Raw genomic sequence first — 16,563 nt, 5'->3', positions numbered from 1 at the left:
TCATGTATGGTGCCATACAAATCATATTTAAATGTTCAAATGATTCAAGGATTGAATATTTATAAAACTAACTTATACTAATCTTTTAATTTCAAGTGAGACTGATTAATAAATACGCTTAGAAGCAAATACTCCTAAGATTTAAATAATCTCATTATAGAAAGGGATAAATTGGTTTATTTATTAAATAGTGAAAAAACAAAAATAAAATTTACAGGTTTGGAGAATATAGCCCGTTTGGTTTTACAATACTTTTTTAACTCTACTCCATTTATCTTCAATTCAACAATACAATTATCACTTTCTCCCTTTTTCTTTAATTTTTTAACCATTTAATTCAATTTTTAATACTAAATTATTTCAACTATTTATTACTTTTTCCACAATTCAACAACACAATCATTACTTTCTCTCAACTATTTATTACTTTTTTCACAATTCAATAACACAATAATTACTTTTTTTTTCAACTATTCCTTAATTTTTCACACTTTTTCTCATTATTCAACAACACATTCATTACAAACCAATTAATATTAAAACTTAACTCAACTCAACTCAACTCTAAAACCAATTAAAACCAATTCTTCCTATCGACAAAAGTACCAATTCCTAATCCATTTTGTGGTAACAGATCATCATTTTTGTCTATATAAATTGCTCCCATGATTTAACTGTTCATTTTCCCGTTCATGAGCATACCTAATTTTTATGCATCTGTGGAGCTACGCAACCGAGAATTCAATCTTATTGTAGTTCGGTACAAGCCAAATTTTAGTCGAACATGCATTACGTGGTTTTTACCGAAGAGCTAATTAATTAACCGATCTACTAGCTACCATTTCACCAGAGAGTTGTGCAAGAACTATAACTGGTTCCATGTGGGGGTAGGACCAAGTACGACATTCCTATAAATGGTATCATAGTACATTCTTCCTGCATATTATGCTCACGCGGTTCCATTTATCTCCAACTCCATTTGGCCTGCCTCCAACTCTGTTTTACCAACTACTCTTGAGTCCTGCATTAAGTTGACATAGCTGGACAGAAAAGCATATATGCTCCTGTCGAGATCCATTCTTCGCAAAATTCTCGGGATTTTTCCCATCGGCAGTGAACGAACTGAATGACGGACAATAATTGCTGGTAAAAAATGAATCATATATATAGTAACTACTGGTTCAATCACGATGCAGACTTGCCCTTGCCGAAATATTAACAGAATCATTCTATAATTACAACAAAAACCGGACCTTCCATGGAGGCAATTTTTCTCTGAAGCTGAGTTTGCTACAGAAGTTTAACACGGAGTTGACCTGCACACGAGTTTCTGCTGTTGCTGCTGGTTTTGGCACTGGATATGGCACGACCTCACCTTGTCTCTCAGCTCCTGGAATGCCTTCATTGTCTCCGCATCGAATCCCCCGGCAAACTACGGAGAACGACACACAGCCATATTTATTTATATTTATGTGTGAACAGTCGTGAACGAGAAGATTTGCAATTTCTTGAAGTCAGGCAATAGATGGAAGCTTTGTTTACCTGATGTACCCGGAATGCAAATCGAACGCCCTGTACGATGAGCTCTTCTTCTTCGGGCCCACCATCGACGGTTTCGAGTTCTGCAGATACTCTCTTCATGTACTTCATGGCTAACTTCACAGATGCAAGCTTTATCTGCAATAAATAGTGCTTTCAGATCCAAAGTAGAGACTGATGCAGTTTGTTTTGACAGCAGTGTAGAAAGATAGCGTGAATGGCAGATTTAACTTTGTTTAACAGTACTGGATCTGAGATGCATGTTGCCAACTAATTTTCATCAAATGAATTACCAATGACAGCACCCCGTGCCAACTAGCACGAATTAGAGCACTTCCACCACATTTTTGGGAACTTCGGGTCCTTCCATGGACCACAAAAGTGATAAAACAACATGTACTTCCCAGTTGTTCACCATCGGGCTCTATCTCAGCGTACATGGAGTAGATAGAATTGGACTTGTCGTGAGAAAGTCTGGTTCTTATCAGGAATTAAGGATATCACCAGAGTTTCTGAATAAACAAGTGATCTATGCCATATTTTCTCAGTCTACCCGTTAATCCCGAATACAAGAGGAAGATGACAAGAAAAGAAGATGCATTGTTTAGGAATCTGGGGATTCACATGTGCCAATGCAGGCGTGCACAGGGGGGAGCAAAGGCCTTATAATATAACCCCAACTTAGATCATGTTGAAGCACAATACAAATCCAACTTGTTTTATCTGTAATTAAGTAAATAATTTTAGTGTGTTCTTTTTTTTTTTTTTTCCTGCAGAGATCTCCTGTCTCTTTGCGGTCTCAACTATGACTCAGAGTCACAGACGGGGGACCACCTGAGACGACCTTAGTACGAGCAGTGTGGCATTATCCATACAACTGTAGAGTCCGATAAGAAATGAGTGAACAGCAACAACAAGACATTTATGCAATCAATCCCTCTCCATTCCAAGGGATAAAATCAGCCATAACTCCTAAATCGAGCTGATTAATATTGTGACCGAACCGTGAGACTGTTACCTGAGTGACGATGCCATTGTCTAGCATCCAGCCCATAGGAATATGGAACACTTTATACCGGTTTGCTGCAGATTCTCTCATTCTCGAGAGATTGTAAACCCTGTGCTCTAGCCTGTCACAAGCGGGTCATAATGAGACGAGAGACAATATTTGAAAAGTTGAGTAGAATCAATAAGAAGGGAAGTCTAGCTCACTTTTCAAGCAATGCTTGCATTTTCTTGAATGCAGGTCCGCTGGGCTGTCTCGGGTCGTCCCTGAAAGATGAGGCCTCCGATTCGAGCTTCTTTAGGTCACAATACCCGAATGCAGCCTCACGGAGGACATCGGCCTTCTGCTCCGGCCACTCAAAGTGCTTCAACACTGCCCTTTCGTCAACCTAATCAGATCCGCATCAATACAAAAACAGATCAATTACCACATTCCTCGAAATAGAGGCACTCGGTTTTGGTAAATTTGCAGTTAATGCGGAAAAATTTACCAAGTAAGACAGCTCATCATCGAGCCACTTGACGAAAGGGACCACGTCCTCGATGTCTGTAAATGCAGCTTCCTCGACCTCCTTGATCAGGAACCGGATGAAGTCCCCCTGCATTTCAACATCCGTTTTGATCTGCAAACGCCGCATTTCGACTCCGTTAATCGAATCCAAGGACACTCGCACACATTAGTAAACAAACTGATTACTACATTTTCGGACTCCCATTCCAGACATGAGAACATTGTTTGGGATCTGAAAATTATTGGTGGTAAGATGTCATAATTGCCATGGGCAGGGGTGCGAATCCTGATGCTGTCTTATTTGTCAAGGCAAACAAGAAAAGGCCAAGGCAAGGCAGAGAGAGGGATCGGACCATTAAAGCAGCGCTTGTTTGTCAGTTTTTCACTGACACTTCCCCCCTACCGCTGCTGGTCTGCTTGTACGTGCCCCTAGTGGCATTAACGTAATTACAGGTGATGTCCGAAAAGGTACTGAACCGGAAAAAACCGGCACTTACCGCGAGCAAGTGAGTCGACCGGTTCTCGATCTCGCCGATCATGTCCCTCGCGTTGGCCGTCGCCGGGGCCCCGTCCGCGGGTACCCCTGTGCCGGAGTCCCGCCGGGAGTCCCTCCGCATCAGCGAGTGGTAGAACTCCACCACCTCCGGCACTCTCCTCACCTTCGCCTGAACCGACTTCACAGACATTGGAGGCGGCGGTGGCGGCGGAGGACAAGGCGCTTTCGTCGCGGTTTGCGGTGGAGGAGGGGGTGCTTTGGTGTTCATCTGCGGAGGAGGAGGTGGTGGCGGTGGAGCTTTCCTCAGCTGTGAAGGAAGAGGCGGTGGCGGAGGAGGAGGCGGAGGCGCTACAGATGGCGCGGCATTTATCGCTACTGGCTCCGGTAGCGGAAAGTGAACAAGCTCTGGGGACCCGACGCTACTCGTCGACGGCGATGACGAGGCGGACCGCTTCGGGGGAGGGTTAGGGACTCTCGGGACGCGAGATCTCACAGCGTTTGACAGAGTCGACTCGGCTATCTCCTCCGAGTTGCACCGGGAGTGCCTCGGCCTCTCGACCTCTGTTGTTGCCGCCGCCGCTTCCTCTCTCTTCGAATCCGTGCGCTCGAGCCTGCTAGAGCTCTCCTGGCTGGCGGTGCCGTCGCTGTAACACCTGACCCCGGACTTCTTCAAGCTCTTCACGAGGTTCGACCTCGCGGAAACATCCATCAGTCCCTGGAACCTCTGAGAGGAGGAGAGCTCGTCGCTACGATCCAAGGAAGACGCCGTCTCCTTGAGCTGAGCAATCTTCACTTCCATCGCCATGACTCTACCCTCGCTCTCCCTCCTCTCCTCCTCGAGCTTGCTCCGGACAGCGGAAAGCTCCTCCCTCAGCCGGCGGTTCTCGGCCTCCAAGTCCTCGACCCTCCTGGCTGAGGCGGCGATCTCGGCGTTCTTGCCGGTGATCTCGCTCTCGAGGAGAGGGACAATGGCGGCGGTCTCCTTCACGAGCTTGTGCTCGAGGAGCTCGGTCCTGAGGCGGGACTCGCGGTCGCGGAGCTGCTCGACGAGGCGGAGGAGTTCGGCGATGTCGGGGGGCCGGGGCTGGACCTGGGCGGATGAGCGGGGGAAGTAGCGGGAGAAGGGGGCGGCCTTGGAGGAAGGGGTCTTGGCGGAGGCCGGAGAAGGGAGGGGGGGCTTGGGAGGGGTGTCGTGCTTGGGGGACTTCTGAAGGCCCATGGCCATCCGGACCTTGCCGCCCACCATAATAGTTCAGTTCCACTTCCTCAGCTCTCTCTCTCTCTCTCTCCCTCTCTAGAATCAAAACCAACTGAATGCCGTCGATGGAATGCACAATCAGTTTCTCTTTCTAGGGAGTTGATGAGGTGATGAAGCTCTCAATGTGCATGGTTGGAGCTGTTAGAGAGAGAGTGGGGGCTGTGACAAAGATGTCGTTGTCTGTGTGAGTGTTCGAAGTTGAAGATAGTAAGTTTAGAGAGAGAAAGGGAGAGAGAGAGAGAGAGAGAGAGAGAGTGTGCGTTGAGAGGGAAAGTAAATATTCAGTAAATATTTTCTTGTGGGGCACGAGAAACGAGGAACGGTCTTCTGCTCTTTTTGGATCCCATATTTTTCCTTTTCTTTTTCTCATTTTCATTTAATTTTTCTGTTTTTCTGTTTGAACGATGAATCCAACGTTACCGTACATGTTTTTTTTTTTGATTTAGAAGGGAGATCCATGTATTTAAGTACATTGAAATAATAAATGAGAGATAAAAAGAGTACGGATAGTTTTATTTATCTACTACACATGCTTATTTTTCCTCTCTTTACTTTAGAGGAGTGGTGTCTTTTATTACACAAAAAAGTACCAATAAAATTGTAAATAAATAAAATAAAACCTGATCTTATAAAAAAATGAGTACTGAACATAAATTTATTTTATGTAAAAAATTTATGAATTCTTTTTTTTCCACGTCGTCATTATAAGTAACGATTATTTAAGATTTTGTCGTTGATGTTAAGTTTTAGTTCGCGGTGCACGTAAAAATAATTGTTTGGAATTTTTCTTTTGTCGATTTGCAATACTTGATATCAATAAAGCAAATGGACCTCATTAATTCATGTTCAAATCAGTTCGGCCAATTAAAAAGTAAAACCGTCCAATCTTAGATTATCTTTGTTGGGTTAACCATAGATATTTTGGGTTCATAAGACATAAATTCGGAACACTGTTTAAGGGAAGGAGGTGTCGAATTAAGTATTATAACTGACATTGGTTGCTTTAAGTTTGATTACACGTGCCACTGACCGTTGTGCATGAGTAACTAGAGGGGGGGGGGGGGGGGGGGGGGGTCCTCTTGGGGTGACCTTTAAATTTGGTAACCAAATTAATAATATGATGTTGAATTTTTTTTATTAAAAAACAACGTTGTATATATTGCAAACTATACTATTGCTATTAAAAGAATTTATATATATATATATATATATATTTTTTTTTTTCGGTGTGTACCTTGGTATTCAGAGTCCAATGAAATCTGATGAATCTAGTCGGGAGATCGATGATTAAAGGTTATTCTCCCTCTCAATAAATGCGTTTCCCAGGATTCGAACTTGTGTTTTTTATATTGATTATTAGAGATATACAGTAACATATTTTAGAAAATATTTGCTGAATTTCGGTCATGTGTTGGAAACCGGTTAATTTTGGAAATTGCAATTGAAGGCAGCAAAGTGAGGGGGTTAGCGGGTTGACTAGGGACCAGACCCGGTCAAACAGCGCGTGGCAGAACTTCAGGTGCGGGCGCGTGGATATTTGTTGTTTGAGTTCTTTAATGTAGAAATCATGGAAGACTAGATTCTGCCTCCAACGGTCGACTTTTGCTTTGTGATTCAAATCTTTGTCCGGTGAATTCCATTCTTGGCTTTAGCACCATAAATAATTCAAGGTTTCACAAAAAGTTTGGAGCGAACATTCTCAATAATAATTAAGGGAACTTTTTTGACGAGTAATGATTAAGACCTCAATAACTAGAGATTAGATAAACTCGAAAAGTTCTTTTACAAGAGAGGTAAACATTGTGCAGGATTCTCGATGAATTTAGGCATTGTAACGAGGTGGTAGCCAAACCATGTGGGTTAAGACAAGGACTTATGTACCATTGCTTTAGAGATGGGTATTGAGAGAATTTAGAGGTGTTCGGTTCCAAGTATCATGTTTTTTTCACGATACTCGGACTTTACCATGTAAAGGACAAGTTTTAAGATTTTGTAATCAAACCCTACTATGTTAAGTCATGGAATCAGAATCTATATTATACCACAGGTTCCGGATACCCTGTTGGAACTTATAATTTTTTTTGTCTCCCTAAATAAAATCGAAAATGTCACATTCATAATCAGATATGCCTGGCGGCTGTGGTGAGAAGAGAGAAGAAAAAACAAGTTGAAAAAACTAGAGTTTGAGTTTCTGATTGATGAAAAGAGAAGATAGAAGCATTGAAGACTTGGTAGAAGGAAAAATGAGTTAACTCACTGGATAGATGGACTAGGGCAATATTCCATCCATATAATGAAACTATCGCCAATAATAATAATATCGATAGCCTAATTTCAATATTTACTCAATCTAGAACGGAACACAACTCTAGTGGCTAAAATGAAATATACAGACAGATGTATTGTAAACTCATCAATGATTATGGTCTCTCTCAAAATTATTTGTCATCAGTTGTACTAGCGATTTCTCTAAGAGTTGACTGCGCAAAGAATCTGAAAAACAAACATGAAGTATGCTGTAGAATTCCATGGCATTTGCAGACCAATCCTATGCCCCGGACAACAGATTTCAAGATCACTCAATTTCAATATTACATAAGAGACAGCTGAACACCTAGAAGGGCTCTTGATTATTAATTAATCAAAGAGGCTGCTTTGCACAATAGAAATGGTGGGTGGGAATCCAAGGCATCTAAACGCTTGAGAAACAGAGGAAAATTGAATAAAAGTGAAAGTGATTGACCATATTCTAACAATTTCAACCAACGCCAAGCAAAGAAATCGTTCCAAGACCATCTCAAAAGTAGAGATTTCAGCAGCCAATAATCCTAATATCGATGATCAGAAGCATCGAAGAGAACAACAGAAGACAAAAAACCCCAACTCGGAGAGGAAGAGATGGCGCAGGGCATCAATCACAATTCAATTCGAACTCGATATCAATTTCAAGCTCAAATTTTGCAATACCTACATACAGGTTTCGTCACAATCATGGTCGAATTGGATGACAACGAGGCGCTCCTCCTCAGCCAGGGTCGCCTGATCCACAGCTTGTCACGAGTGCAGGTGCAGCAAAAGATACGACATCGTTCACCACCAAACTTCCCTCTCCCTCTTGTGTATGAGATGCAGAGTACCTCTACTTACCCGAACTGAAGCAGGCTAGGAGCAACTCAAGTAGATCGACGACAGTCGGTCACAACAATGAGTGGAGAGGAATGGTGAACTGCTGCGAGATGAGATGAGATGAGGGAGTGGAGTGAAGAGGACTAAGGAATAACGGCGACAAAGTTGAATGTCAGAGTCGTCTCTCCAACTCTTGCAATTAGGCTTTGGGCTTTCTTCCTCCTTCAAGGTAGAATTTGCTAAGGCAACAGCGAGGGCAAGGGATTAGGTGTTACTGTTAGGTTTCAGAATTTATTTATTATTTTAAAATTAATGAATTCGGTTCCGGATACGGGTTTCGGTTCTTGATACCCTATATGCAAGAATCGGAACCGAAACCGATTTTCATCGGTTCCTTACTTTAATACTCGGGCCCTATCATATTTTCAATACGAGATACCCGAACCCTACCCTAATGGGTACATTCTTACCGGTTCTGAGTATACTCGGTATCTGTGCACACCCGTAAGAGAATTCATGTGGGACTTTGATGCCATCTTATACTACAGTGGCTGTACGAAAATGACTGTCATAATAGGTTATTCATATTGATTATTAATGATTGTAGAACACTGTATAACAGCTTCCGAGAGATCAAGCCCAATCACGTCTACTGGGAAGCTAACGCTTGTGCCAATCTACTGGCCAAGAAGGGTGAGATAAACCCAAAACTCCAGCTACCTATTATGCAGTTCCTTTTTTTTTTTTGAGCCTTTCTTAAAGATATTTCAAGGTTTTGAAATCTTGTTTCTTATCCGACTATGCTACTAGAATCACTTGATTTTACAAATGTATCCATGATCTCCCTTTTGCAGAACCGTTGAGAAATTCGTATGACATATTCTCCAGTTTGCAGATTTTTCTACATTTACACTGAGTCATGCTATCCGCCTAAAAAATGAAATAAATTTATTAGTAGTTTTCAAACACATGCTAACATGCATTCCATTGTATCTTGCAAGATATAATGGTGATGGGTACACGAAAAAATCGACATTCCTTGAGAAAGAGAGTAAAGCATCGATATCATAATGATGTAGAAGCTAAATTTTGAGAAATCTTTCTTACTAGCTAAAGCCCGTCAAAAGTACGTGGAAGGTACTTATGCAAAAATTACCTCGATGGATCCCATAAGAATGCAATACATTATTTAAATGCAACTTTGTAGGGCAAGGAGAGAGTAAAATAGCTATTGAGCACATTCCAACAAATACTTTTTTATTTATATGACCCGAGTGTTTATATTTCGCCCAATTAATCTTTTGGATCCCATACACCTCCTGTGATACACGGAACGAGTATGAAGTATAATTTACTTCATTTAACTTCACTTTACTCTTTTTTTTTTCAATTCAACAACACAATCATTATTTTTTTGTCTTTTTATTCTAGTATAATAATAAATTCTCTCATACGATTTTCTTAACTACCATTACAATTAATTTTTATATTAAATTCTCTAAACTATTAATTACTTTCCCCACAATTCAAGAACACAATCATTATATTTTTATCTTATCCCTCAATTTAATAATAAATTCCCACACATACTTTTGTAACCATTATTACAACCCGAGTTAAATATATATAAATATTTGGAGTGTAGTGAAGTTAAACTCGACTACATTACCAAACACCACCTAAATTGGCAGTTAAACCTGGCATGTGGCCTCAAGGAGATTTGGATATGTGATCAAGTGGATATTTGAGCTCTTCTTTTTCACTAGGTTAATCTCCCTGAGATTCACTTTCCAACAACTACAAAAAGTGAGAGGGACCATGAAGTTAGAGTATTCTCGTTTATGTCCCCAAGCTTTTAGTAGGGGCAATATGATTTATAGAGTTGGAGTTATATGGGGATTGAATGTCACTTTCTATGAGGAATTGCATGATCTGGTTTTTGAACTACTGGCCGTTCACCGAGGCATTTGGTATTAAACCGTGTTTTGCCCTTTTCCACAGCCTTTCTCATAAATAGGCCTCAAGAAGACACAGTTTGGGCATTGCATTCAAATTAAAGAGGAGCAAAAAGAGAACCTGCAGGAGGAAAAGGGTTTTAAAAGACATACACAAGCATATAACAAAGAGAGGGAGATCTTTCCTTTCCTTTTTTCTTCTTCTTCTTCTTCCCTTTTTTCCTTTTGCTTTGTCTTTTTTATAATTTTGGGATCATTTCTTTTTTATCGAGTTATTACCAGTAACAAAATAAAAAGATTGAATATCACAAATTGTTAGTTGAGTGGTAATAGTTTCTGCTCTTATAAAAAGAAGAACACAAATTCGAGTAATAAAAAAACGTACCTATTAAAATGAGACATAATCTTTAATGTTCGATATCATGAAATAACGAGAGTAATGTCTCATACAATTTTAAAATTATCCAAAAAATATATATAAGAGGACTGAATAAAAACGGCGCACGAGGTAGATCGGTTGTGAATCCACGCCACAAATAATTGAAGACAAACAATATGCTTCACTTACGAGTAGTACCTGTATGCGATATACATATATATATATATATTCTAAAAATAAATTTTAATCACTACTAAAATAAATGGGTATTAGCGAGGGCCAAATCCCTTGCTAATCGCCTACTAATAAGGTTTAGTGAGGGATTTTTCTCCCTCGCTAAACACGCGGTATTTAGTAGTGAATTATCGAAAAAATATCCTATTTCATAATAATATGTTGAGAAAAGTTACATATCCAAAAAAGACAATATATTAAAAAGATTAATAAAGTTACTGCAATTAACAACAATTATGGCAAACTATTCACATAACTAACGCCATTAATCCGTCGTCTTTAGAAATTAATTGTTGCTTCCAGTGGCGGTGCCATAGTAAGATCCCGCAGAATTTCTCCAAGAAAATGGGTAAGCTTTAAAGTAAATTTAGTTTAGATACACCAAGAAATTCTCATATAAATAGTATTACATAGGTTTTTTTTCTTTTCTTTTTTTTGGATTGACAAATCGGGAAAGAGGAAACTAAGGGTTACGGAAAAATCTAATTATAAAATTGCATATAGAATCTCTTGGATCAGATCAAACTCACCATTTGTGTTCACCTTGTAATTTCAATTATTACATAAATACTAGTCTTTTATTTAGTTACATTTATTCACCGAAAGCATTTATTCACCGAAAAAACTAAAAATCTTCTTTTGTTTTTTCTTTTTTGAATTTACTGATCTTAATAAAGAAGAAAGAGGTGTAACTATAGAGAGTAGATCTAACACCAGAGATAGCTAGCTAGCTGTAAGAATTGTCATGTGGAGGGGGTGCCGATAACAATGGATAGAGCCTTTATTTCTGTGGGGAGTGTGGAGGAGGTGAAGAAGAAGATGATGCCAATAAATGAGAATGGCGTTGGATAAGTTCGAGAGAGCATGAAAGGAATGTTACATAGACTATGGGTTTGCGGTTGCATGGGAATATATTGATGTAAAATATTACACTATGCATAGACAAAGATGGCATGGTGCGTATTACACACCCCTCACATACGAATAAAAAAGACTTCACCTTTGATTTTCGTCAGTGAGACTACTTGTATCATTTTCTTTAAAATTTAATTTTTTTTATATTAAATTTATGAACCTCTCTTATAATTATAAAAAAATAATATTTTCTTGCGTCGCACAAAAGAAGATCTACATAATATATATATAAATGCATATAAATGACCACATCAGCTTTGCATGATGAAGTGGTCCTATAAATGGTGGAACCCTATTCCCTTGGTTTGAAGGGACGATTTGCTTCAAATACATATATTGCAGAAAGTTGCCAGAGACAATTCATTCAAATTATTAATGCTGAATATAGCACGCCAAACTCAGAAGCATTATGGCCATACATGTACATATTTGATTAGGCATTTCTATAACTTGTATGGTGGTTGTTCGTATCGGTCTTAAGATAATTTTGGCCCACTACTTAAAGCAGTTGCATCTCTCGGATCAATCAAGTCGACTCTTATTATTTATTTATTTTTTGAATTAAGGAAAGTCTATGAGGATAGTACAAGAAAATAAAAAATTTAATTAATAAAGGGAGACAAATAGTTCTACAATGAGAATCAAATCCAAAATCTTGTGGTTATCAAGCGAGGATGTGTTTCATTACACAACACTCCCTTGTCATTGATTCCTGTTTAATTTGACTACAAAATTTTAAATATATATTTTATTATAGGGAATTTTGCAATTTTGCAATTTGTATTACGATCGTTTTAACATCAAATTGGAAAAGGCCATCTAGACGGGGATCAAGTGTTGAGGACTGGATTTTGGGCCCGAATGGGGTAAGACCCATAAGGCCCGATGATGGTCAGGGAGCCCAGTGACGCTGTGCAAAGCCCAGTACAATGGCACGCGACGCGGGCCCTGGTTCACCATGCATAGTCCATTCTTCCTTTATGATCCGATTGCTTAACAGTTAAGTGATCATGAGACATATTTCCTACCATATCGATATATGGATCCAGATAATATATCGAGTATCTCTCCGAAGGTGGTAATGTAATCTATGTTTAAGGTTTTGATCAACATTCTACACTCTTTCTCTCATACATAAAACTCAAACTGACTGGAGCGTCAGAAAGGGAATGGGGATACCAACCTCGATCTCTGATTGTGCAGGTGTTCAAGATTGGTTCGTGGCTTGTGGACCAAAAATTTTTCATCAACAACTTGCACGTGGGTTGCTCGTGATCATGACCCGGTTTTCAAGGTCTCAACACTACGCATGTCCCACAAATCACACAAGTAGGAAATTCACCCTGATGAGAGCTGTAATATACATCCAATCCGAATAACAGCTAGCACCATACCTAGCCAAACGATCGATATCTGAGTTAGTGTCCTGGATCGCTCGAGTCTCTATCATCATCTCATGATAAAGCTTATAAGAATTCCAACATTAATTATTACAAAGAAGAATTACAACGAGATCAAATGGTATTTGAATCTAAGGGACTATATTTTCAGACTTTCAGTGAATCTTACATTAATTTTCTTAGATATTATTTTTCGGCCTTCGTTCATAGGCAGGACAGGATGGTGGGCTCCATATGATCCCTTAAACAAGGACCCTGGCTTTTGCTATTTGGGGTCATAGAGATAGGGGCAATTAAAATATGTCCATGGGGCCCTAGCTATCACATGTTATGTGAAAACGACACCGCCTATTTCAAAACGGTTATTCAGTCAATTTTGATAATTATTTGATTTTTTATGAATATAAATTAATGGATGTAGGATTTGCACATTTGGGTGAGCAAGACCGTACCGGCGCTCCGTCCAGTCAAATATAATTCTTTTTTGTATTTTACAACATTACAAATATTAAGTAATGAAATTAACAAAAAAATTTGTGAAGGGGAAGGTAAAAATGAGTTAACGTTTAAATGGAGAGAGAGGAGAGAGGGAGTTGTGAAAGAAAGTGTTAGCGGATGGTTAAAGGTAATGTGTAAATTTACTATTACATCCTTAATCTAAGGGTTCAAAATTAATTATATTATTTTTCCATAGGCAATATAGGAAAGTGAATGTTACGCCGTTCACGCCTTTTTCAGTATCCCTTTTTCAATGTAAGTAGTAATAGCTAATGAAATTAATAGAGCCCAATTAATTATTGAAAATTTTTGCCGCGTATACTCTACTAATATATCCGAAGATTATAGTAGTATTATTTGAATCGAGGCAAACTTGATAACTTGACAAGAAAAGGCATATTGATACTTGAGTTAATAGCTATATTTTCATGTTTTACGAGTTTAAAACTCACTTGAAGCATTTAATAATCAGAGTCATGCTAACGCTCGGACTAGAATTAGTCTCATGATTCATTTTAATTTAAAAAATATAATGGTTTATTAATAGAAAGTCCTTTTCCTTTTTGTTGATTATAGAGATCACAGCCAGAAGGGAAGCATGGATGAAGTAGACGGGAAATCTACTATCATTGAAGCGAAGAAGAAGCAAAAAAGGCCATTATTGTGGGTTATCTATTATTCTCATTTCCAGGTTTGTACCCTTCTAGCCAATTTGAAGAAATGTTTAGGAGTTTTTACATTAACTATAGTATTAGTGTGTAATAAAACAGAGCAAAACTATAGTATTGTGTATGCATGTAAGGTAATTAAAAAAAAAAAAGCTATTGTCAGAGTTGCTAACTAAATTTACTCTCTTTGAGGTTGCTGGAAACTGCAACCTTATATTGGTCTGTATAGATATAATGTATATACTCCATAAACTGTGCAATAAACTGATCATATATAATTATATATATATATTCTAAAGCTGATTCATATAGCCCGAAAAACAAAGCTAGAGCTACTTGACAATGGAAAAAGGTCGGTCGGCTTTATGTCGTATATCTAGGTAGCTAGGGTGCATCTGTCTCTACCATAGGGTGATTTCTTCTTTTCGTTTTTTACCTCATCTGCTCTTAAAGTCGATTTACTGTACGATGGCAAGAATATTACTGTGAGTCATAGCGGTCGAGAAGGGCATATGCGGATGGTATGCTTCCAGCTGATTGCATTTTGGAAAGAAAACTATGTTTTAGATTTCACATTATGTTATGATATATCTTATAAAGGAAACCTTTCTCCCCCAAACCATGCAAGCTTGTCACGCTTTTTGGCCCCTCAAACTATTTACGAGAACATTTGCCTCTTTAGTTAGAAAAATTATCTGGTCCCGGAGGGATCGGAGATCCGAATGAACACAATCGAATACAAGTGCAACATAGTTGACTAGATCCAAGGTGAAATCGAATGTGTTAAACTTGCAGTCGACTGTGTTTATTTGGAACTCCAGTCCCGGATGTGCAGGATCGTCCCGGACCGGACAAGCTTCCCTTCAACTATGACCAAAGACAAACGTGCTCTCTGTCATAGCTACTACTATTAAAATAAGCAGAAGAAAGTCAGTGCACATTGCCCTTGACCAAGAAAATATTCAAAAAAATTTAAAAGAATTCCAAATTATCTGAATCTCGAGAGATCAGGGCTCATAACTATTGTTCAGTCCTTTACCTAACAGAAGAGAAGCTGGGAAGTCTTTGGTCAGAAATTAAACGGGGAAGCAGTGAAGAAGTGAGCCACCAAAGATTTAAAATCTTCCAGTTTCAATAGATGGCTTCCCTGGTTAATTAGTTCACTTGCCACTCTTTCACTTCCTCTCTGCATGATTTCTTGTTTTTTGTTTGTTTGTTTGTTTGTGCCTGTCTTCTTTTGATTCTTTTAATTGCTTATAGTGCAAACTGCAGAAGTTCAAATTGAGCCACTCGATTTTCGAAGAATTCTCGATTACATCGTTTCTCTTTCTCATATACCCAGTGGGGGTAGCTCGCCGGGCCACGTTGCCCTGACGAGGTCGGAGGGGAGGGGGGATGGTTGGAGGTGAAGGAGTGCTCGGAGGGAAAGATCGGCCTTTCCCCCACAACCACCCCATTTTTCCTTTTATTTTGTTAATGATGGATTTCGAATTTCGATTGATTAATCCCTACGGTCTACATGAATACCTTATATGCCCATGGAACATGTCAGTTCGACCATACAACAGGTGCAAGTGGTCAAATATAGAATATTCTCCTACATAATTTCAAAAGTAATTTAAATTTAAATTTGAGACATCCTTAAAAATTATCACTCGCTTTAACCTTTAGGCTAAACCTATTTGTTTTTTTTCCCCCTTCCTAAGCTTTTTTTATTTTTTTTTACAAAATCAAAATTTATGGACAATATGCAATGCTAATGCCATTTAAAAAAAAAACGTGCCGTCACTTTCACTGTGAAAAAATAGTTGCATAGGCAAACGTTCCCAAAATATAATCGGGATGCAAAAGTGCCCCGCTTCCATTGTTTGGGGGAAGAAATGCAACTTTCCTCTTAGAAGTCATTGCAATATAACTTCCCTCTTCCACGGGTTCTAAGGCTCGGAAGGATTTTTTTTTCATTGTAAAAGAGGCCCACTAATCTAATACAACAAAATAGAGATTCTAACAACTAATAAAAGGAAATTGATAGTCTCACCACGAGAATTTGAACCTATGTCCTTTTGGTTGATAGGTCTACATCCTCTTTCTCTATAAAAGCGAAATACATTAATCTACTAGGGAGGAGGAGATATTATATTCTAAACCATGAAAATTTATATTCTAAACCATGAAAATTTATATTCATATTATACCAACCCACATAAAAAATCATATTATACCATAATGGTATAAAATAACAAATATTTACTTTCTTATTTCATTTTATAAACTTGAAATTATCTATGAATAAATAAAATCAATAGTTACTAACGTGGGTTGGTTCAAGCGGTTTACCGCTTGTTCCGCTTAAACAAGGTATTGGGTTCGAGTCATTGTGAATGCAAAAAATTCATGATAGGAGAGCTTTACCCCCTAGTGGGCCGACCCATCCAAACGGTGTAATCAGGGAAAATGTTGTAAAATTCTTAGATTCCAAGAAAAGAGATTGGGCATGAAGAATAGGAAATCTATTCATCCTTATTCCTTATTTGGTTTCTCAGACAAAACTTTCTTCAAATCGAGAGGATAATTGCGTT

At 38.8% G+C, this 16,563-nt stretch overlaps 1 protein-coding gene across 1 annotated transcript; it reads right to left on the bottom strand.

Annotated features, from left to right (window-relative positions):
- Positions 1-1,140: 1,140 nt before the first annotated feature.
- LOC116206236 (protein CHUP1, chloroplastic) lies at positions 1,141-5,055 on the bottom strand. Its single transcript, XM_031539050.1, has 6 exons — positions 3,553-5,055; positions 3,036-3,167; positions 2,752-2,933; positions 2,558-2,669; positions 1,543-1,677; positions 1,141-1,432 (listed from the first exon to the last, which is right to left on the bottom strand). Exons 1-6 carry the CDS (start codon positions 4,795-4,797, stop codon positions 1,301-1,303), a joined length of 1,938 nt encoding a protein of 645 aa, XP_031394910.1. The 5' UTR covers positions 4,798-5,055; the 3' UTR covers positions 1,141-1,300.
- Between the last annotated feature and the right edge of the window lie 11,508 nt (positions 5,056-16,563).

The sequence above is a fragment of the Punica granatum genome, chromosome 4 (assembly GCF_007655135.1).
Source record: "Punica granatum isolate Tunisia-2019 chromosome 4, ASM765513v2, whole genome shotgun sequence".
NCBI classification, from domain to species: Eukaryota; Viridiplantae; Streptophyta; class Magnoliopsida; order Myrtales; family Lythraceae; genus Punica; species Punica granatum.
The sequence above is the reverse complement of the archived record's forward strand: the minus strand, read 5'-3'. Positions and strand labels throughout refer to the sequence as shown.